The sequence below is a fragment of the Python bivittatus genome, unplaced genomic scaffold, assembly GCF_059951505.1.
Source record: "Python bivittatus isolate LINGU-HERP-01145 unplaced genomic scaffold, Pbiv_v1 ctg000050_np1212, whole genome shotgun sequence".
Taxonomy (NCBI): Eukaryota; Metazoa; Chordata; class Lepidosauria; order Squamata; family Pythonidae; genus Python; species Python bivittatus.
Genome location: NW_028277033.1, coordinates 5,175,001 through 5,198,603, shown reverse-complemented (window position 1 = coordinate 5,198,603; position 23,603 = coordinate 5,175,001). Strand labels below are relative to the sequence as shown.

The 23,603-nt window shown below is 39.6% G+C and overlaps 1 protein-coding gene across 11 annotated transcripts in view; it reads right to left on the bottom strand.

Moving 5' to 3' along the window:
* ZMIZ1 (zinc finger MIZ-type containing 1) overlaps positions 1–23,603 on the bottom strand; it is a 405,624-nt gene that overhangs the window by 138,962 nt on the left and 243,059 nt on the right. For all 11 annotated transcript variants that reach the window (XM_088129052.1, XM_088129104.1, XM_088129038.1 and 8 more), the window contains one exon: positions 5,636–5,749. In XM_088129052.1, the coding sequence (XP_087985178.1) occupies positions 5,636–5,749 (114 nt within the window). The remainder of the gene's footprint in view (positions 1–5,635; positions 5,750–23,603) is intronic.

The window sequence follows — 23,603 nt, the reverse complement described above, 5'->3', positions numbered from 1 at the left end:
GGGCTTCTTGTATCTTATTTTTCTTGGACAGAAAAAGTTGGGAAAAATTTCCCAGACGCTGCATACCTGTTCTTACTCTCAACAAGGCTACATGAGTGTAATCTCATTATTCATAATACACACTAAATGCAAAGTAGAAGGGAGAGTATTGATTGAATCCCAGTACAGATACGGTCTATGGAGGACTAAGAATAAGGTCACCTGGCCAGTATCCTGCATGAACTTAATGCATATGTCCCCATTTTCCCTGTAACTTGCAGATTCCATGAATCCAAGCTTTAGCAAAGAAACTCAACTGGAGAGGCTTTCCTGTGGGTAGATAGTTGAAAATTACTATCCAAGCCCACAACACAAGTGAGATACCATCTCTCCTTGCTGGAAAGACAAATGGATGGGTGAACTCTGATTTGAACTCTTGCCCACCAGATACCAACCAAGAGTACCTGGAAGTGTCTTTTTGATGGAGAGGGTTCCACCCTCTTTTACTTGTGGCTTCCTCCTCCTTGTACAAAACAGGAGATTCCTCTTCCTTTTTTTACTTTTGTCTTTGTGAATATAGTTAAAAAACCTGGTAGTCAGGTTAGCTTTTGATGTGATACTCAAAGGTCTAGTTTTCAAAGAGCATATCAGTCATGAAGAATATGATATGAATGCACAGCATGGTTATGCAGGCAAATATAAACTTAAGGGAATAGTGTATATATTAATAAGGAAAACATCCCAACATGTATGCTTAAATACAAAATGTACTCTATAGCAATCAGCCCTTTCGTCAGTTGGAAGTGGATGGATAAAAAATTCTCCCTAAACCAAACCAGATCTAGTTCTTTCCTCTACCAACTACCACTCAACCCAAACACAAGCTCCTTAAAAAAAAAATCTCCTTTTTCTTGCCGAGAAATGTCGGTCCTATGATTTTTTGATAGACTAGACTAGACTAGACTAGAACAGTTCAGTTCTAAGGGTTAGTTCTAGGCAGATACTGGGAAGAGTGCTAACCAGATACTGGGGCAGAACAGAGAGAAAATGTGGCAAGGAGACAAAGTAGGGGAAGGCTGGAAGAACTAACATGGAGGAAATGAATAGCATTGATAAAGAGGAAAAAGACATGCAGTTTGACTGTGGGCAGGAACAGCTATCTGCAGGTTGGTCTTGTTTCACTCAAAGTCACAAGCAGTGGGGACTTGTGACTTTTCCTCTATTCTCCAACACACATATGAAGTGACACACAGATCAGGCACGCACAATGCAAGTGGGAAGCTCCCTAGGATGTTTTTTGATATCATGTGAATGACTGCTGGGAGTATTCCTCCCTCACTTCTCTGGTAACATAATTATTGACTCTAACTTATAGGAGAGAACACTAGAGTGGGAGGAGCTAAGTCATTGATTTTACCCATATGATCTTATGTCATAAGAGCAATGGGAAGCATATACATGAAATAGATAATTTTAATCCATAATGGAGAGATCAGAAAAGATTTGTAGCATCAGCAGTGTTACAGTTGGTGGATCAAAGAAGCAATTCTACTTTTTAAAACTATTGTTTGTGTCTTTTCTTCCTTAGTCACTTCTATTATATTTAAATCATTTTCTGTACTATGTGATGTCTTCATCTATCTGTTTTTGCATTGCTCCTTATATTTTGGTTCCCAGTCAACAGACTTTTTTCTGCATTGAATAAAACACTTCCCATTGACTCTTCTGATTTTTATCCTAGGACTACCATTACGTGCAGGCTACGAGATAATTAGCAATATTTCACATTTAGGAAATGCTTTCTCCCAACATTATAGCTGGGGATAGAAAGCAAGGAAACAGCTTTACATTCCTGCTAACTCTCAAGAATGAAAATGAGAACTCATTCCATGGTTTACTCAAAGTTCGTTTGCCCTACAAAAATCATGCTGCTACAGTAGTAGTGGTAGTAGTAGTAGTAGTAGTAATAATGAAAAAAATTAAAAAATGCATTTCTTTCTTCTATAGCAGAGCTAGCCTTACTATTAGGCAAAGTAAGGAGTCACCTAAGACAGGAAGTATTGAGAGAAAGCAGCAAAGAACTGGAAGAGAAAGCTGTTTGTGTGCACCCTAAATTACCCTGGTATCTTCAGGTACAATAGAAACAATCTCATGCTGTTGAAGAAAGATTCAACTAGTAGAATAATGCTAGTTTATACATGACTAGTACATGGCAGAAGACAGAAGGGAGCAAAATATGCAGGGAAGACATTGCTTCATAAATGAATAAACTCTAATATTATCGTTTCAGGCGTGGAGAAAGCTGCTATTGATTCAGTTAGCTCATGTTTCCTATGCGGGCCAGAGCTGGCTCTTCAGAGATTCATAGAGGGAAATTTCTCAAACCAACCTTAAAATTGCAGGAATCAAACCAGAGGCATTCTGCATGCAAACTATTTCTCTGTCACTGAACTACTTTGCTGCCTTCTACCGTAAATGAATCACATTATATTCACAGCCAATGTGTTGTATTCTAAATCAATTATTTCAGCAGAGAGGACACTGAAAACAGTTGCTAAAAGAATGTTCCATTTGCTCTCATTATTTTATACTCTGAGGAGGACTGACTTTAGCATTAAGGCAGAGAAAGACAACTGGCAGCTCAGGAGCCAGATCTGACCTCAGCATAGTCTCTGAGCACAATAGCATGGAATGCCTCAGCTAGAATTCTGCATACAGTTCTTGTCTGTGTACAGCCAAATCTGAAAAAGGACAGAGATGGGAAAAGTACTGAGGGACAACCCTGATGATCAGGGAGTTCACATGTCTTCTCTAAAAGACAAGGCTAGAATGCTGGGGAGTCTTTAGCTTGGAAAAAATCCAACATGATCAAGGGCTATAAATCATGCTTGATTTGGAGAAAGTGCACAAGGAGAAGTTTTTCTCCTTTTCTCCAAGCACTAGAACCAAGGGTCAACCAGCTAACTGGAAGGAGATCTAGAACAGATGAATGAAAATTCTTCTTCACAGAGTGTGGAATTAACCTCTGGAATTAATTTCCACAAGAGGTAATGATAGAATAGCTTTCAACAAGGAATTGATACGGTCATGGAGGAAATGTCTATCAAGGGCAACTGATAAGACTCAATGTTACTTTGGGGTTGGGGCAACACGCCTCTATATAACAACCAGAGGACAGTTATCTGGTTGGATGTTGTAGGAAGCAAAATGCTGATGGGTCTAATCCAGCAGAGCTACTCTGGTGTTCTTAAAGACTCTTCTTCATTTTTCATACATCTTGTCTGTTGACTTGCAAGTCTGTAGAAAGAAAGAGCTCTTTAACCACTCTTTGTCTGGTATGAAGGAAGATCAGGCAAACAATATATGTTAACCTTCTGATGAAGATACCAGGTGACTCATTAAGATACCATGCAAAGTGAGAAGGACAGTTATTTGGTTTTCTTTCATTCTAGGAAAGAGAGTGAGTGAGATATCTTTCTTTAGTATGAATGAGAGTGAATCAAATGACATAGACAACTTAGCTGGCCTTTGCACCATTGAAATTATGGTTTCCTATTAAAAATTAATTGCTAACCAGGATAGGAATTTGGCAGGTAGGGTGGAATGTATGCTTTTCTTTCTAACGAGGGTTCAGATGAAGGAGAATAATTTCATCTGGACTAAAAGGGTAATGACTGCAGATTGAGAAGTATGTAAAGTTCAAAACTGAGTGAATGATTTTTTGGAGGTATTCAGTTTTACTAATTTGTCAGTTATTGGCTGCTAACTCAAGTGGTTTTACCGGTAGGTATTTCTGAACACTTGAACTAATGCAGAAAAGTAGCAGACGATCAGAGAAAATTTTGAAAAACTAAGAAAGTTAAAAACTCAGCAACACTAAAAACAACAGAAAAGAAGGATATTTTAAATACAATAATATGAACATTTAAATTAAGATAATATAGAGTGGGTGGTAATTTACTCTTTGGGGGATCAAATGGAGAGATCAGGGAATTTTCAGAATAAATTGATCTGGAGAAAGAATAATTCAAAATAGACATGAGTTAGGTGTTGAAGATTAAATAGGAATGTTTCTCAGGCAGATGTGTATATCTACAGTATTCCATTTTAAATGATGTTTCAAAGGAGAAGTCCTGACACAATCCTTTGTTCCTATTCCTCAGAACCAAAGTTCTCCACTTTCCTGGACACGGTTTGAAGAAGAGAATATCTATTCACATGATCAACAGTGTTACTGCAATACAGACTGTTTTCCATCTTATATTTTGATCCAGAGCGAAAGCATGCCAATCATTTTTTTTTTTTAATGCCTCCCCCCAGTACATCTGAGAGCCCTCATACTAGGAAGAATGTAAATCAGAACTGCCTCCAAAATAGAAGCTTTTAGGAATGCTCAGATATTGCTTTTCTTTTCCATCAATAATCTGGCCAATTAAAACAGAGTTTCACACAACACATAAGCTAGCACCATTTTGCATAAAGTCACTAATGGCATGCACAATATTTATAGTTTTCTTTTTGCAAGTTCTCATGTTATTGCTTTCTGTACAGAATGTCTGCGAAGCAATGAGTGATGAATTTCCTCTTAATTATTCACCTGGCATTCCTCTGAGAAGCTATCTATGCGTGAGTGTGTACCTTTGCAAAGTACTAGTTTCCTTCCAATTGGTTATTTAATCCCCAATCATTTGAAGCCACAGTCACATTGTATGGCCAGTCAGAGAGAGAGAGAGAGAGAGAGAGAGAGAGAGAGAGAGACACCCTTAATTTCTCTGTATATCTAGATATGCATATCTATATCGTCCCCATCTCTCCTTTTCTCTCTTCTCCAAATATACTTTTCATAACCCCAATTCTGCCCTATCCCTTTTTTCCAGCTCATCTACTTTCTCCCTCTTTCTTGCTTCTTAACACATATTTATGGCTCCCAGCAAACATTCAAGTTTTGGAAGTCACACAATGGCAATCTGTTTTTTAAAAGCGATGGGCTAAACAGTTCCTTTTTAAAACGCTTCAAGATCGAGATACCCTTTTCCAGGTTCAAAGGAGGCTGTTCCAACATCACAGGAGTTGTTGCAACACTGCTTCATTCTTTTCTGAAAGGGGGCAAGATTGAAATAACCCAACCTCAGGTTCAGAACACAGGTTGTGAGCTCAAAACAGGGCATTTTAAGTTTGTACATTTCCTGTAAACTCAGAAAGCCCATCTTGAACAGGAAACAACTGTTTCAAATTCAAAACAGTTAGCATAATTCTAGTACAAAACAAATACCATTCAAAAATTTGAAAGAAGCATGAAATTGTTAGCGACTGCATTCAAGTGTGGTTAAGAAAAGAGTACTTCCATTTAAAGTTAAGACGACAGAGTGTGTATTACTAAAACTGGCTTGTAAATAGCTGCCAGCTATTTCACACAAAGTGAGTAAGGATGGTTTCAGAATGACGAGGCACAATAGCTTAACCAAAGTTCCTCTTTTTCTTTCTTTTAAACCACAAGATTGACACAGGTATATATAAACAAATGGACTAATAACTGTATTTCAGTAGGCTGGTGATTTCTCTGCAAGACTGGGAGCAATCCCTTCATTTTTTGCTAGGTTGCAATTTGAAGTTCAATTGAAAAAAAATATTGTGCGGCTGAATAGAGTTGTCGTACCGTCAAACAGCCCATAAGACTCTGCTCAAAGGGCCTCTGGAACGCTCTTGGATCTCCACACCAATCCAGAAGTTCGGTAGCTGCATTGTGGAAGTTGGCGGGATTCTGTAAGTGCTGGGAGAAAACAGAAAGAGAGGATTGAAGACAATTAGGTACATCCGTGCTCTCCAACCAAATGATTTTTTATATTGACTAACGTATAGGCAATGCTGGTGTAACTTATACACAATGTCTAATTTTCTCTCTTGTGGACGTGCACCGAAATCTGAAATCAATATTTGTTGATTTGATTTACGTTCCCCCTTACTGCTCTAGTGAGCACTCAAGGCAACTAGCATAATGTTAAAGTATAAACAGAATACATATAAAGAACTGTGATTAAAATTATCTACAAAATCAGGAGTAAAACCTTGGCACAAGAAAAGCATTTCTGCCAATGTCTAAACCCTGAGAGAGCAGAAGCCAGGTGAACCTGCTGAGAAAGTACATTTTGTAGCTGGGAAGCTATGAAGAACAGAGACATCTTCAAAACAGCCTCACTGCAGTTCTTATACTAAACTTTGGCCTCAAAGTTTTGAAAAGTATAAAACCAGCATGGGACGTTTGTTGATTCTTGCTACAGAATGGGGGAGAAATTACCAGACACATGCCTAGTCTGGAAGAGAGGAGTATTATTAAAAATTAAAAAAGAAATCCAAGAGTTACAAGTAAACAGAAGAATTCTTAAAAGAATAAAATATAGATGGAAAATATTGCATTGAAGATTGCACATGTGAACAGAACAAATAAATGCCACATTCTACAGGGCTGAATTTCTGCCTTTTCATCAAAGTTCTCTTGCCATGAGAGTGATCAAGAAATTCAGGCAGTGCAAAAGCATTTTGCCCTTAAATCTTTAGTACTTCGAATGTTTTAAGAGAATGCTACAGTATTATATGTTCAAATCCCACTTCCTTTTCCACCAGAGCATTTTGTACCATGTTTCCATTAAACAAATAGACAGAACTTTGGCTACTGAGATGGATCTATTCAATCTGATCAGGAAAGATCCAAACAGCCATTTGATGTCCCACAAAATGCAAGAAACCTCTAATCTTTGCTGTCCTCTTGGGTTGGATACTTTTTTGCAGCCCAGAACTAATGGGAAATCAGTAGAATTTATCTAGCATCCACCTCAGTAACCAAACCCTCCATGTATAACAGTGGACACCTCCATTGGCTTTCAGTGGGTTTCCTCATGACATCCTGCTACACAAATTTTATATTTATTTCCAAGAACTGGCCACTCTCAGTTAATTAAAAAGAGTATGTGACTACAACCCAGTGATTACTTAGAAATGTGCTCACTTCCAAATGAAGACTAGAAGAATGGAGTACAAGGAAAAGAATGAAGTAAACTTATTCCTTTAGTTTGGCTAATGGATGCTTGGTGATTAACTTCAGCAGTGATGGTAGTCATTTTCTGAAGAGGTAAGCCCTCTCTATGGCTGCCATTTTGAGAAAGAATTCACAACACTCTTGAAATTCCAAATTTATCCACTGCCCCCAGAAGTTCATATGTGATGGCTCTACTGCAGTACAATAAAAATTAAATTTTAAAAATGCACGTCTTTGCAACTACTTCTGACTTCAGCTAGAATCTTGAGAAACTTGTGATTTTGGAAAAAAAGGTAATCATGGATTTTGTAGCAGAGAATTCTCAGTCTTCTCACTTAAACAACTATTTGTAACATTGACTGGGGAAGATGAATCCCCTTCAGTGCTGTTCCACAACAAATCCATAAAGCAACCTGTTTTCAGTTCAATTCAGCTGCAATTTCAAAGCAATCCTGCTAGAATTTCCTAGCCATTTAGCATTATCTAGCCAATTTTCTGTTGCAGATTTGTAGTGCTTAGCAACTGCCTGATCATATCCTGGTTACCTTACAAACTACTTCTTCTACTGCTAAGAAGTTTGTATCAGATGATTGAGTTGAACTGTTTCTAACAATATTGATTTTAATTTTGCCTAGACCTTAATTGTACTGTTTTTGTTCTTCAGTTTTGTAATCTCCGTTCGTTATTGCTGCAAGCCTTGAGTGTTGTGTTGACAGCAAGGTGGAATATAAATTTATTACATAAACAAGCAAACAAGCATGCATGTGTGTCTGTGCTATACAAGATGCCATCCGTTGGGTTCCTCTAAAATAGGAATGAAAGGAGAATGATGTGCCTCTGAGTCTTCTACCCTGTTGGCAGGACATCAACAAAGCTTTTAATTTGTCAAAAATTCCTCATTAAGCTTCTCTGAAAGTGGGGTCACCCGCCCATTTTTAACACAACCAACTATTTTTCAAATATTGGTAGTTCAGGTGCCAACTATAAATCAAATGAACATGACAAATCAGGTCACCTCAGTTCAGGGCAGAAGAAAACATTCCTGCTCAAAGTTCTTTAGAAAAGCAACTTCACTGTTTGGAATGGTGAACCTGTCAATTTTAATTCTGTGTGATTTCTTGTTTTTCCATTCTTAAATTCCTTCCCTCCCACTTCCACATGTGTTTATAAGTTTCTTTTTAAACACACATATACCCACACCCACATCACACATACACATAGAAACAAACAAAAGTGTTTACACATTTTTAAGTGAGTTCTTTGTAACATAAAATTTCTGGACACATTTTACCAAATGTGCACATTGTTTTGTGTACATTTTTTGCCAACAGAACCCGTTTTGTGAACTCCTAATACATGCTCTGAGTAAGCTTTTCTTTTTTCGAATGAGAACTAGACAGTAACATGCAGAGCATCCATAGCTGATCTCTAAGTCATCTCATTTGTTTATAGAAATGGTGCAAACCCATTTTGGGGCTCACGGATGTTCATTTGAGTGGCCTACCAGGTTCAGAAATCCCAAAAAGTGAGCTGAACCCAGACGGAGAGTTACCAGTGGTAAAGTACACTCTGCTAAAACTAAATATAATTAATTAAAAAAATTAATTAAAAAAAATAAAAATTAAACCAAGTAGTTATTGATATTTGATAATTTTTCCTTTTAATTTCTTACAAATTACAGTTCAGTGACAGTGTTTGGCAGTTCACGGGCTACAGGTTCTGCACCCCTGGCTTACAGACTTGGGAAATATTAACCGGGATGTTTGCTGGAATGTTGGGGGGAAAAAAACGAAAACGAAAACCCCACCATTGAAAACCCCTTCCAGATCAGAGGTACAGCCTCAAGGTTCAGTATGCTTAGCCCATGTCTGCAGGGCTGACAGGCAAACCTAACAGGAAAACTAAGATACAGATGGCTTGCTGAGATGGGGGAAAGCCAACTACAGTCAGATCAAATAGAATTCAGAGGTACGTAGCCCCACACAGTATGACATAAATAAAAATAAAAAACTTCAAAAAGCACAGAAAGAAGTAGCTTTAACTCTATTGCTTGGTCTCTATTAGCACAGAAAGCAGAGAGGTAATAGAGGCATCAAAAGTTTTAATGAAGTAAAAGACAGGAGGCATGTTGAAGATTGCACATGAATACCTATGAAAAACATACTTCAAGAGGCCTCACATATCCACATCCCAGATCCAGAGACCCTCACAGTCATATACACTTCTGTTGATTGAAATCTGAAGGGTGTCTAAGAGGTAGATGGGAATTTAATTATATTCCAGAATAATGTTTGAGATGTCTGGCAAGAGACACTTCTCTAAAGGAGAAAAGACAACATAGATGCTCTCCCATGCCAACATACTTAAAGTTCAGCACAAGAGTCACAGCTCAAAATGAAGAGCACTACAGATTCAAGTTATCTCATCAAAGCCTGCAAGCATGACAGCAACAACATGAAAACCAAATAATCACGGCCTTTTGGTTTAGTCTGATTTACTCCTAGAGAAAATAAGTGCAGAATCTTAATTTAGGATAATGCGCTGGGCAGGGGGAGGGGTCTTTTCTTTTCGAAACGTGTCAGATTCCAAAGGCATTGAGTTAATTTGCCACATCCTCACTGTTCCTGAAAGCGAATGTCATGCAAACACGGCCTGTTTGAGTAGCAAACTACTTAACTATGCTAAACAAGTTACTGCATTTATTTATGGGACGTCGTGCCAAATTATGAAGGCTGACTCAGAGCTGCCTGTTTGTTTTGCCCAGTTACATCTGCTCAGCTTCTTGCTTTAATTGAACTGCTAAACAGCAACACAACTAATGATGGGGGTGCTGAATGAGTGTGTTTGCATTTACATCAATCAAAGATTGCCAAGGGCTTCTTCCTACTTTGCTACAACACCAACATGGAAACCTCTTTCCATAGCTTATTCCATGCTGAATGATGATATTTTGGTATCTACACCCATAAATATGAGACTAATAATCCTGGGTAATGATCAGTTGGAAGAACCTCTTTCGCTGGTCCCTCAAATGTGATTCCATCCTCAAGATTCTTCTGTGGTGTTCTGAGAAGAGACCAGAGGGATGCAGCATATAAAAGATAAAGTCTCCTTCAAGATAGGCTCAGCTTCTGGTGACTTCAAGGACACGTCCATGTAGTTTTCCTGGCAACAACACTGTTTTTGCCTTTTTCTGGTATGTTTCTTTTCTAGTCTACTATCCTGGAATATCCAGGCAGCTTCCCATCCAAATTCTTATGAAGTCTGACCTTGCTTGGTTAATAAAGATCAGCCAAGGTCAGCTAAGTGCTGGCATCTAGTGGGCATAGCTGACATGCTGGTGTTAGATTTCACATGGTGTATTAAGAAACCACTTTTGTTTATTGGAAAGTAGGACAATCTGGGTGAACAATGTAGATGTTTCCTCAGGTTTAGAGAGCCCACAAATTTAGAGGGTTTAGGCAGCATTTAGAAATAAAGACCAGCCTTAGTTGCTAATTAAATAACAGGACATATTATGAAGGAAACAGAGGACCAGTCTTCCTGTTCCACGGTGTTGATAAGGGGAGGAAAGTCCTGATTATATCTCTGTGACGTCCTTTCCTCTTCTTGTGCAGGGATATTGGAGCTCAAGCATTTGTAACTTTGCCACTGAATTTTTTTTGTGTGTGTGCATGTATGTGTGTATATATATCTGTTTTGTAAGCAGAAGTCATAAATGAGAAAAGTTTACAAACAAACAAACAAACAGATAATAGCATTAAACATCTATTTGGCTTCTTCTTTTAGAAGTGGGTGGGAAGTGGGAGCCGAATTAAAAACCAGGCAACGGGACAGCTTTGGTGTAAGGTACACATTCAGATTTCAGTGGTTCTTGTAATACCTTGGACATCTACCCAGTCATACTCATCTCTCACCCTGGATAAGGAACTTACCCATGAATTCCATATCAAATCACATAGTAAATCTGCTGGTTTAGGATTGTTTTGATTGGCAGGGAACTTAACCAATAAACAAATATGGTCACGCAAATGCGACTGGAAGAGCAGAAACATTGTGGATGGAACAGGCCCATTAAGTGTCTGTTCCATTCTTCCAGACCTATGTACGGAGGGTAGAAGGGAGAAGTAATTAGAGATTATCCATCACTCTCTGAGTTTGGGCAACATGGAGTGCTATAGTTAGGGTAATTTGACATAAAATACATCATTGGCTTACTATGATATGGGGTTTTGTAAGAAACATAATCAGATCTTTGATTAGCAAGTTACTCTGCTAAGTCATAACATGCTTTATTGGGGTTGTGGCTTCATATAGTCCTTTTTAATATTTTTATTATGTGAATACAAATATCAAAAAACTGATTGTCCTGTTGGTTTCATGATGCGTCAGCCTCCAAGGCACTCTGTATTTCATGTGATTGGAAATTGCTGATTTTACTCATTTAACAATAGAATCTGTCCTGGATTAAGAAGATTCTCTATAGTTTATTATTGATTGATTGATTTAAATTTATTGGCCGCCCAACTCCAGTGGACTCTGGGCAGTGAACAAAATGAGAGAAAACATAAAAACAGCTAAAAACATTAAATCAGACAGCCCAGATTAAAATGATTGAATAAACAGCAAAACCAACAAACAAAACAGGGGCCACTGAACAAATCAGAAACATCAAAGCCAGGGACCAAAGCCAGGTTTTCAACGATTTCTGGAACCCCAGGAGAGAGGGAGCCATCCTTATCTCTGGGGGGATGCTGGGCCAGAGGGTGGGGGCCACAACAGAGGAGGCATGCTTCCTAGGTCCCACAAGATGGCAGTGTTTAATGGAGAGGACCTGGAATGCACCCACTCTGTTGGAATGTGCTAGGTCGGCTGAAACAGTTAGAGACAAGCAGCAGATATCCGGGCCCTATGCCATGCAGGGCACTTCTCACAACAGGTAATAACCAGCACCTTGAATTGCACTCCGAAGCTGACTGGCAGCCAGTGCAGCTTGTGTAGTAGTGGTGACACATGGGCATACCGACAAGTGCCTGTTACTGTTTGTGCCACTGCATTTCAAACCAGCTGTAGCTTTCAGGTGGTCTTCAAGGGCAGCCTTGAATGTAGAGCACATTGCAATGATCCAGTTGTGAGGTGACCAGGGCATGAGTGACTGTCTGAAGGGCCTTAAAGTGGGGGTGGGTGGGTTTTCTTTTCTGATGGCACAGTGTTAAAAAAAAGAAAAAAAAGATCAAGTGCTCTCAAACTATATTCTGAGGAATTCTGGAATTCCTTGGAAGTTTACTTCATCATAAACATCATAAACATAGAATGATAGAATACAGGAATCGAACAGAAACATGGAGTTTGAAACTTTCAAAAACTCTGAGGAAGTTGGAGAGAGCCAGCATGGGTAGTGGGTAAGGTTGCCAGAGACCCAGATTCTAGTCCACCCTTAAGCATGAAAGCCAACTGGGTGACCTTGGGCCAGTCACTCCCTCTCAGCCCTATCAACATCAGGCTCAGTGACCTTCCAGCTGATAAACAAAACCCCTTGTCATTTCACGCACTGATAGCTTTGCTGCAAAACAGAGGCGAGCGCGGTGCAAAAGCAAGCAGACGCTGCAACCATGCAGGACAAATGCTAAGAAAAGGAACAACAGAAGAAATCCATCGGAACAAAAGCAAATTAAAAATGTACAACGAGCTCCTAAAGGTGCATTTAACAAATCAATCTGCTGAACTACAGTAGTTTTTTTGAAGTGTGGCCATGCTGGGCGTATTACTCTCCAAAGCTCTGTACGGAGGGGAAGTTTATCCAGAGAAGACACTGCTTGATCCATTAAAGTGTGTGCAAAACAAAGGAAGCAACAAGATTAGGGGGGGGAAAGCAAAACAAACTCATATAAATCTATACACACACATACAAATACATGAAAGGAGGGAGGGAAGAGGAAGACAAGGAGAGAAATATTTAATATACAAACACTATAATCTGAAAGTAGACATTGGGAACTATCTGCACGAGGCTGAGAGGCACTCTTCTTTATCCATCAACCTTTTTCTTCAGCATATCGTGGTAGGCTGGTGATGACCAACAGCTGCTTCAGGCAGATTGTTTAAAAATGCCAACCAACAGAAGCTGATGATAACCTCTGTGTCCCTCTCCTTTCTTCTCTTGGATGTTCGTACATCTTGGGGGGGGAAGAACAGATCCCTGGATTCAAATTTTGCCTAAAGGCTGTAAAGGTTTCAGCTAGGTCTGAACTCTGAACCTTTCCCCACAGACCTACCTTTCAGATTCCTTGCATCAATCCAGTGGTTCAAGATGCAAGTTGCCTTGATATTATCTCCTCTCAACTGTCCCATCAGGTGAATTAAGCTCCCTAGGGCTACTGTTTCAAAACCCTCCTCCCTGCTCTGCTCCACCTGTTAGAGCCTTCCTGTCCTCTCTATACATGGGAAAAGTGGGTGAGATGCCAGAGCAAAAGGAGCTGTTTCAGCCACTGCTTCAAGGTATCAGGTGCTCCTCCAGAGACCAATGTTTTCAGTGAGTTGGTCTTTAGACGTATAGTGAGGAACAGGAGAGGGGCAACCCAGCTCTCAAGCTGCAGAGATTTTTATCCCTGACCTATACAATTAAATTGCTATTCAGATTCCAATCCTTGGGACTGCATTGGCTAGGACAGAGTTCAAATAAATGTAGAAAGGAGCTAACAGACATTTTGATGCCAATGAAAAACTAGATCCAGCCTCTGTGGTGTCTGGACAGTAAATACAGAAATGAAGCACATACAATAAGCAAAGTTCTTGGAAACTGCTCTCAGTAGTTGTTTTCCAGGGCTGTTCAAAATGTACTAGTTATGTAGCCTCCTGTTCAATTAGTTTCTTCATGCCCTGGTTTCTGATAATTAACCTGCAGAATTCATTACTGCAGGACCTTGTGACGGCCATTCACTTGGACAGCCGTCAAAAGAGACTGGAAAAATTCACAGAGGACATTTCTATCAAGGGCTATCAGCCTCAAAGGCTCAATGTTACTTCTGGGTTGGGCACCCCATGCTTCCAAATATTAGTTGCATGGGAACCGTAATTTAATTATTTTTCATCCATTTAGTGCACGTGAACTAATGTGGAAGAGGGATATGATTCCATCTCTTGTTTCCATAGTGAGAATGATAATGGTGGACTAAGACGAGCCCTCGCTTGATCCAGCAGGGCTGTTCTCACATTCAATGCTCCTTTGCCCGTATTTCCTGTCGATTCTTGTTTATCAGCATGCAGCTTCATGCCTGTTGTTCAACTTCCCAACTGCCTTGTTTTCCTTAGCTACCCTGCCCCCCAATTCCTCTACAAAAACCATCTCAAAGAATACAAGCAAGCCGGATATACTCAACTGCCCCTACAGTTCTGCCCTTGTCTTGATCTGGGCTCTGGGCTCCTTCAGACAAGAGAAGGACGTGTGCGGGTGGTGGTGGGGGGAATCACTCTAATTCAGGCCACCTATTTTGTTGCTTATTTTGAAACACACACACACACACACTTTTTAAACTACACAGCTTCTGTTGCAGATTACCTTTGACTAGATCAAGAATCTATTGATTTTCATCCATTGTTTAAAGTGCTATGTCTCCTTTCTATTACATCCACTCCAAACAGTTTAAGATCTAAACTACTATAAAATATGTACCAATATAAAATGGCAGTTACCCTTCAACAACCAAAGCCAAATGCCATGTAAAACAGTGTCGTACTTAAGAACAATTCAGAGTGAATAGACACACACAAACAAATCAATGGACAAAGAACATTAAATACCAAAGACTTACTGGAAAACAGTCAGTCTTGCAGGGGATCTTGTCTCTCCCCCCCCCCCACAAATAAACTGCCACCCCCTCCCCAATTGGAAATGGCACATCTCCTCACTGACCAGAGAGACAATATGAATGTCTTCAAGGGATAGTATCAAAACAGAGACCTCTCTGCTTTTATTTGTTCACCACAGATGTTTTATTGTTTACATGCTTACTGTGAGTTTTATTATTTATGCTGCTTCCCATTGTTGTTTTAATAAACTTGTCTGCAATTGTTGTCTTACTTGCTGATTTTATGGAAGCTGCCCTGGATCTATGTGAATCTGGCACCATATAAATTCAATACATTGATAAAAGACATAAACCTAAGTAATGGAGTCTCCCACTTGTTTATATTTAAAGAGACGATACAACTTGCTCATATAACTCCCTCACCTTTTCTTCTCTGATAACTTGGAACATGTGTCCTGACTGTAAATAAAACATGGCAAGTTTACATCTCTTAAAAGTTAAACTCTCATTTTAAAGTTGCCAAGTTTGAAAAACACTGCTCTACACCACCCACAGAAGTTGCTCTCAAATTTCTGTGGTGCCCATCAAGCAGAGAGATTCCAAGTCCTGAACCTCTTCAACCAGGAAAGCATAAGCGAAGGTTGCTTCTGCTTTGTCTCCATGTGTTTGGTGAAACAACCAACTCATTCTAGGCTTCCAGAAACAAGACATGGATGAGTACTGCTTACAGACTGTATCTGATACAGCTTCACCTCCATCCTGTCCCTCACTAACATGCCTTCTCCATAAATTAAACAAATACCTGCCTACCTGACCAAGGCAGTCCTCCAAATTTTGGATTGTGTGCAGAGTTTCCTGCTCCTCGGTATCCGCTTGTGCATGGGAACCCATAGATGAGGGTTCATTTGCTACCATCCAACTAGCTTCTGGCAGATTTTCAGCCTCCTGTGGAAGCTGAAGCAACCATGTTGTACTTGAAGGAACCTTCAAAGTTCCACAAGCCTCATGTTGCCAGTAAGTCCTACCATCCTTCTTCTTTGGAGCCATACTTTCCTGTTTTTGGAGGAGACAGTGAAGGAAGATGGTCCGAAAACTCAACTCAGAATTCCAAGAAAAGCTCTAAAATGCCATCGCCTGCAACGTTATCAGCCATCTCAGGAAGGGCCAGCCAGCAAGGGGCAGAGAAGCTTGACTAAACAGCAAAGTACCTCTCGTTTATGGTTCCTCTGTAACTACTTTATCCAGACAGGAAGTACCAACCCCCTGCCTGTCCCTTTGAAAGAGCTCCAGTTAATTCTTTGGGTTTCTGAACATTTCAGTGGGGAAGGTAGCTGTGTCATCTCCGCTCCTCTGGCAGTTAGAAATCAACATTCCAGAGAAGCATGGGGCAAGATTTGTGGCAGCCTCCTCAAGAGGAAATGCTCCATTACATCACCCAGACCAAGGTTTTTCCTACAAAGACCACCATGCGTGCTCGAAAAACACTTTAGGTTCTGCCCACCAATTTGCAAACAGCACAGCTCCTTCAGCACAAAGAAAAATTGCATCCTGTGTAGGACTGTCAGCATCAACAGACTCCATTTTTTCCCCCTTTCAGAGTGTTAACAGGACCGAGTGCACCTGTCCATTCAGAAAATGAAAAATAAAATTAATAAAATAAACAAACACCCAAAGCAATGGGAAGTCTGATATAGCAACAAATGCACCATGCTGCCATTATGCAAAGTTTTTCTTTTCCCTTTCTCGGGTGAAGCGGCTGAATTTTTATTATCCACATTAGGGCCATAATTTTATTAGGCCAACCTAAGCAAAGTCAGGTTTGGTTAATACTTGGATGGGAGACCACTGGGTAATCTCAGAGCTGTCAAAATGTCAAAAAGCATGACAGAAGCAAACTACTTTTCTACTATTGTCCAGAAAACCACATGGACATGACCATGAAGGAGTTAAGCTCAACTGCAAGCTTTTTGGTTTTCCAGAAGTCTCTACAGGAATAAGACAGACAGACAGACAGACAGACAGACAGAGAAAATTCCCTGCCTTTTATTCTATGGTTTAAACCATTTAGCCACAGAATAAAATGAATGTGCAAGGAGGGTGCAAATTAAATCCATTCAACTACTCTGAGGGTTTCAGAGTGTATTTAGGATCCCTTTCAGGAGTGTCTGGGATGAGAAACAACCAACGCGTATGTCCCCATTCTGGATGCTGGCCTTTTTCTAATGCTTCCTATGTGACTTACAGCAGGGCTTTTCAAACTTTTTTCAGGCCACGGAACCTGCTAGTTAAAACTAAAATTTCCTGGGACCCCTGACCAAGAAACAAAACCCTAGTGATAGAAAAAAGAGGTGACTTTTTTCCCTCCTAAATCTCTCACAAAAACCCAGAAAAACAAAAAACAAACAGCAGAAACAGAAAAACAAGTTCTTGCACAACCCTAAGCTCCCACAAAACAGCTTAGAAAATCCTGCCTAAGAGAATGCAAAATTCAACTACTCGAAAGTTTACATTAGAGGAAAATTTCACACCTCCTCAAGCTGACACTTTATTTCCTATGGTCACATCCTTTCTATAATACATTAAGCAAACCAATTTAGTTTCCAGTGATTTAAAAACAAAAACCTGGTACATCCTCTAAAATTAGACCCAGCTTAGTAAACATAAAAGCTATCTAGTTTTTTTTCCCTGTCTACTCAGAAAATGGTGCATTTTGCCTGGATTTGTAAATAATTCTTAGATAACCATTAACTTTGATGTCTTCAAAAATGGAAGTTCAATCATTGCTTGTTTCCCCATCCCAGGAAGCCTTAGGAAGTCCTAAGATATCCTAAAATGAGATTTGGATATTTTTTTTAAACACATCAGGAGTTAACAAAGTATACTCTATCATTTTGAGGATTATTAAAACAGTCCAGAATATGAAGCCAAGTGCTGTAGTCATCAATTTACTTAACAGCAAAGGATGACAATGGTGGCAATAAGAAAAGTTTTAAAAAAGAAAAAAAGTAGTGAGGCTTAATGCCAGGTCAGTGAGAAACCTACAAATGCAAAGAACATTTATTGTACTTTTGCTTTAGAGAAAATGTAAATAGGCTTGAATTAGGGAATGTTTAGTGCGATTGTGGAGTTGAAGGTTGGTTGCTGAATGTAATGAGTAATTATGATTAAACTAAACCATGCACGAGAATAAGCAGAAGGCTTAGTGAATGATTCTACTTTGAGTGTGTCATGCCTTCTTGATTGCTCACTGTGTTTATGGATAAATGCATAAGGCATGCTTGTGGTGGCATTAAAGGTACATTGGGGATGTGAATGTGGATCCACATTGGATACGAGTCTGAACAATGGACTATCTGGACAATTTTCCATGTCCAGACAGGCCATCATACACTGCATGACGCAACTAGGTCTGTGGATCTGAACATTAATATATCAAGGACCAAGATAAGTTATACACCACTGCTGATAAACTAAAGCAAGGAAGTGAATTTGTGTACCTGGAAAGAATGTTTACCAAAGATGGGAAAATGGAAAGATATTCTTTAAGACATGAAAATGCTGTTGCAAAGAATAAATATCTGCAAAAGTGACTGTGTACAAGAGCACATTTCTGTCCAGTTTGTTGTTCATTTCTGTCCAGTTTGTTGTTCATTTGACTGCTTCAGGATAATCATAGAAGTTGGATGCAGTGGGAATGGCATAGTTCAGAAGTGTGTGCAGTTAAACACAATGAGAGTAAGAATGCATATGCACTGAATACAAAAGTGAGAGACCAATATGAAGGAAGTCTCTTGAACTGGTTTGGCCATAGTGAGAGAATTAATGAAGATCCAACTGCAAAACAACTATATGAAGAAAAAGGGAAAGGGATGAAAGAAAGGAGAAAACTGGTTGGGTGGAGTTGAAGAGATTCTTAAAAAAAAGAGAGGGGAGAACTTTAAAAAGCAAAAGGCAATGTATTAGTGTCCAAACATGGTGGAAGCAAGTGCGCTTTCCAAGGAGAGAGAGACAGAATTGTAGAGTTGGACCAAAGATCCTCCAATCTTCTGCAATATGTCAAAAAATCCATTTAAACCATCCATGAGAAGTGGCTGCCCAGCCTCTTCTTAAAAAACTCCAGAGATGGAGAATCCACAGTCTCCATAAGTACACAGACTGTTCTACTACTGTACTAATTTCAGAAAGTTTTTCCTTACATTTAAACAAAAAACTAGCTACCTGCAAATTATATGGAAGTATGGAGAGGTTTATAGAAAGTTCCTGGTTCAAACTAGCTTTAGTTGCTGTTTTTTCTTTTCTTTTCTCTTATTGGTTGTCTTTAATTATTTCTTACTCCTTTCTTAGGTTTTGCAGAATGTTGCTGGCCTACAAAGGAACGACAGGATGGGGGTTGGTGTGTAAGTGTAAAACTATTTTTCCAGCACCAAACTTGCTTAACCCTGCCTGGCAGAGTTGTCTATTTGGGGTAAAGTTTGATTTTTCTCTGCCCGACCTATTACTCAATCGCTGGTGAAGAAAAACATATCTGGGAGGAAGGATCAACCCTATCTGGAATATTCATAGTTACGCCTTTGTTATCATGGCAGTTTTGTCTTGAAGACACTTCACTATGGAAGAAGCACTAGAGACAGAAAAAGAGATAAAGGATCTGAGGTTGAAGATGACTCATAAAATTAGACAGATATTAAAATATTTGTGGGGAACTCAACATAATACACAAGCTTGCTACAGCCTTGACATGTTTGATTTACAGCCTCGGAGGATAGTGCTAATCCATGTCGGAAATAGCGAGTCAAATGGAGACAGATTTGATAGCATCTCAAATGTTGCGTCTATACTTCAAACTGAAACTAGGCCCTTGAAAGAGTTGGGTCTTCAGAGTGCAAGAAAGCATAAACAACATTCATAGTAAGTAATCCACAAGAGGACTGTGAAGAAGAAACCTTTAATTAGGTGTAATTCACTGATCTGCATATTCTGTCATCCCTAACTTTCACAGGTGATCATATTACAACAGTCTTCCTCAGTATGTGTCAAAATTCAGATTCAGAATCCACACTAACAGTCACCCCTCTCACCCAGTTATTTGAATGCCACTTTTGAACACCTGACTACCCTGAGACAATGCTGTACTGCAGAAATACATCAGCATGTGAGGTGGGTGGATGGGGAGGGAGGGAAGAGGTGGCACAAGTTGTAAATTGTTCATACCTGTCAGAGAGTAGTTGCTGGACAATGGGGGCGGGGGTGAGGTTAAGCTGGTTGTTTCATATTATTTTGGGCCCTTGCATTGACTCTACGTTGCTCAGGGCAGCTCTGGGTTCCTATGCAATGAAAGGCTTCTTAGAACCAAGGACTTCTGCCTTGCTCTTTCCTCGGAATTGCTTGGCCAGGAGGCACGTTTTTTATTCCTTGGAGAAGGACTGAGGCACTGTATCACCCAGTGGCATCTGGGGGTGGGGGAAGACTGAGAATGAGAAAAGGATGGCATGTGTGTCACAACAGCAGATGCCCTGACCTACATATTTGCAGCAGACACCATAATCCCAATGCATAACTGCATCGGTTTCATAAAGATGTTGTAACATGTGTTATCACTTTGATGACATTTTGGGTTGCTGTGGATGCTGTTGGCCTCACATATGAGAATCATGTAATACAGTACATGAAATGGGGAAATATTATAATATTGCTAAGAACAGAGGGAGGGAAGGAGGGAGGAGGAGAAGAACAAAGAAAGGAAGGAGCATATCCAGAGGCTGTGCAAAATACTCTCCCCCCCCCCCCCCACTATACTACATTACACTACACACATCACTTTTGGAATCTCTGTGCATTAGATATGCCTTTGTGTTTCGGTGCATCACACACACAATTAAGAATATAAGCAGTTTTAGACATACTCCAAGTGTATACTGAGTAATCTGCATATTAGGGAGCATTACTGAAGGGAGCATTATTGCCCCTGTGTTTGAGATGAAAAGGCACCTTGTCTAAGGGCAGCTAATGAGCACATGGCTAAGATGAGAACTTAGCCAAGAATATTCTGCCTCAGAATCCATTCCTGGAGCTCCTCTGAGGTTCTTCAATTCATTCATATGATTAAATCAGTCAGCTTTAGCAGCTTCAGCATCTCTTGCATGGGTGGATCCATATCACCAGTTTCTTCCACTATCCACACAAAAGCAGCCTAGGCAAAACCACCCAGCAAGCTGTTTCAGACTTGGAGACAACTTAAAGGCATCACCAATCTGCCCGTGGGTTTTATTGGATCATCCTCAGGCAACACAGCTCTTGGTTAGCTGGGAATTGCCAGAGTTGTTGGTCCAGCACATCTGGGAAAGGCCATATTGGGAGGGACTGTCAAGGAACAACTGCAGTCTGTCAAGGCCAGACGGAGACATTTTGATGGCTAAGGTCACAAACAAAATGAGCTCTTTTCCACATTAATGAACATGGGTAAATAAAATCTATTCTCCCTTTCTTCTCTCAGGAATGCCTCAAGGAACTTCAGAAAACTCAGTGTACAAGCCATCCCTTAATCAGCATGATCTCTTCTGACCACACATAACAAAAGCTAAAATTTCACAAACTGAGCACATCATTTTCCTCTGGGGAAGCAAAGCACAAATCGTTTACCCAGGGTTAGTTTAGCAGACTTAGCAGCAAGAAGTGTTTGAATCAGTTTTTTATTTTTTAAAGGTTAGTACATACTGTCATCTTTCTACTCTTCCAGTTTTCTATGATGAACATTTTGGTGTCTTCTCTTGTTGAATGATGTGGATTTTATATAGCTCTTTAAGGGGTGGGGGGAGAGAAGCAAAGCGCGCCATGGTTTTTAAAAGGAATCTGAAACCCTTTCAGCTATGGAAGGGTGATGTCTGGGTTAAAAACAGAGAAACTTGCCTTGACCTATTGTTGGAACCTGATACACTTCAAGCAGAATAGATGACCATTTATATCTTTCTGTAGGGTAGGAGTAAAGGCTGTCTGTCTCCTTGGAATACTAACTGTTGCCAGCAAGTCTACCAAATGTGCAGCAACTGAAGCCAGAAGAATTACAGTATGTGCCCTCTTCTCATCCCTCCTCCTCCTCTGTTTTCAGTGCATTTAAAACAGTCAACATCCTTTGCATCACAACTCAGAAAGAAGCCTGTTGAGACCCCATCCACCCCCGACTTTGTGGAAGAACTTCTGAGGATGTAAGAAATTTAAAACATTTTCAAGTGTAGATGAGAAAGGGATCTGAAAAGTTAGAGAGGAGAGGAGTCTGAATCCAAAGTTTCCAAACTAAAGATGGATTCCAAATAGAGTATTATGGAAATCTAAATACCATTAGATGTCCCCAGTCCTTCATTCATGCTCTAAATGGTTTGTCATTCCCCTTAAGAAGCTTAGACCCCCAGGATCTTGGTCATTTGGTTTACTCTTTTCTGAATTATTTCCAGCTTTACAATACATGAGTCCTTTGAACAATTGTCTATCAATAAAAGCACCTACTAAAAGTACTTGACTTCTCAATTTTATTTATTTATTTTTTTTTGCAAAGAAAGACGATGAAACTGATCCAGGATCTAAATTCAACTTAAGGAGACGTCATGCTTTATGTTTTAATGAGACATGACTTCCATTTGCACAAGCCACACTGATTTTATTTTCCACAAGCCCACATGCTTTACACTTCCATATTTAATCATGTTTTCCAGTAATTCATCCATTAAGATGACAAGGAGGATTAATTTTTAATTTGTATGTAATTTGCTTGAAACTTATTTTGTTGTTCCTCCCTAAATTGGTCCTGAGGTTATCCATTCCAGCAGAGATTTCACATCTTCTACAATAAAAACAGGTGTCAAAAGAATTCATCTATTTTAGGAAAAAATATTATACACATTTTTTTTTCACATTGTTTGTAACCTTCTGCACTGGATTCCCTTTTACACAATAATCTCCAAGTAAGGAGGTTTCAATATACAGAATTTGGTACGAATCTGCTAATTTTTCACTCTCCGAAGTGGTAGCTGTTTGATACAGATTATACCGCTCCTGTTCAAACACTATTCCAGGAAAGGGCAATTTAGGACAGAGAAGCAGTAAAACAAGTAGGATCTAACTTTCCCATTGACTAAGACATATGATGACATGGGAAGGGAGGCAATTTGTAGATGAGAAATCAACAAATTTCAGGGAGGGAATCCCAGTTACAGAAACTCAAATTAGAGGCACAGTAGAATCTGTATGAATGCTGAGTTATGGGAACTGCTGAACTGGTTAAAAAAATTGTGGGTATACAAAATAAATAAACAAATAAATAAAGTTAAGTAATCTTTGATTTATATAGTTCTTAGCCCGCATTTTGTTAGCTCTATTTGGGCACTTGAAAAGGAGAACTGCAAAGCTTTCCTGATTGTCTCCACTAAGTTCATTTCAGGTTGTGTGGCTCTGGCAGACCTCCACATATTTAGCAGAGATATATAGAAGAGATTGATGTCATCTGTGCAATATCAGCATGGGGAGACTCGTTGGGGACACTGATGTGATGACTATTTCCACTTTTATAATGTTTTCATAGGCCAAGCATGAAAAACATGGGGGTTAGATGCGCGCACACTGGAAGCTTACATGGAAATACCAGATTTCCCTCTGCTTGAGAACTTAGTGAAGAGACTGAAAACAGTCACAAACCAGGTCAGATTCAGATCTGAAAGAATGTAAGGGTTGGTTCCCAGACTGATCAAGGTTCAGGAGACCATTATGTAAACAGCTAGCTGCAAGCTTCTCTT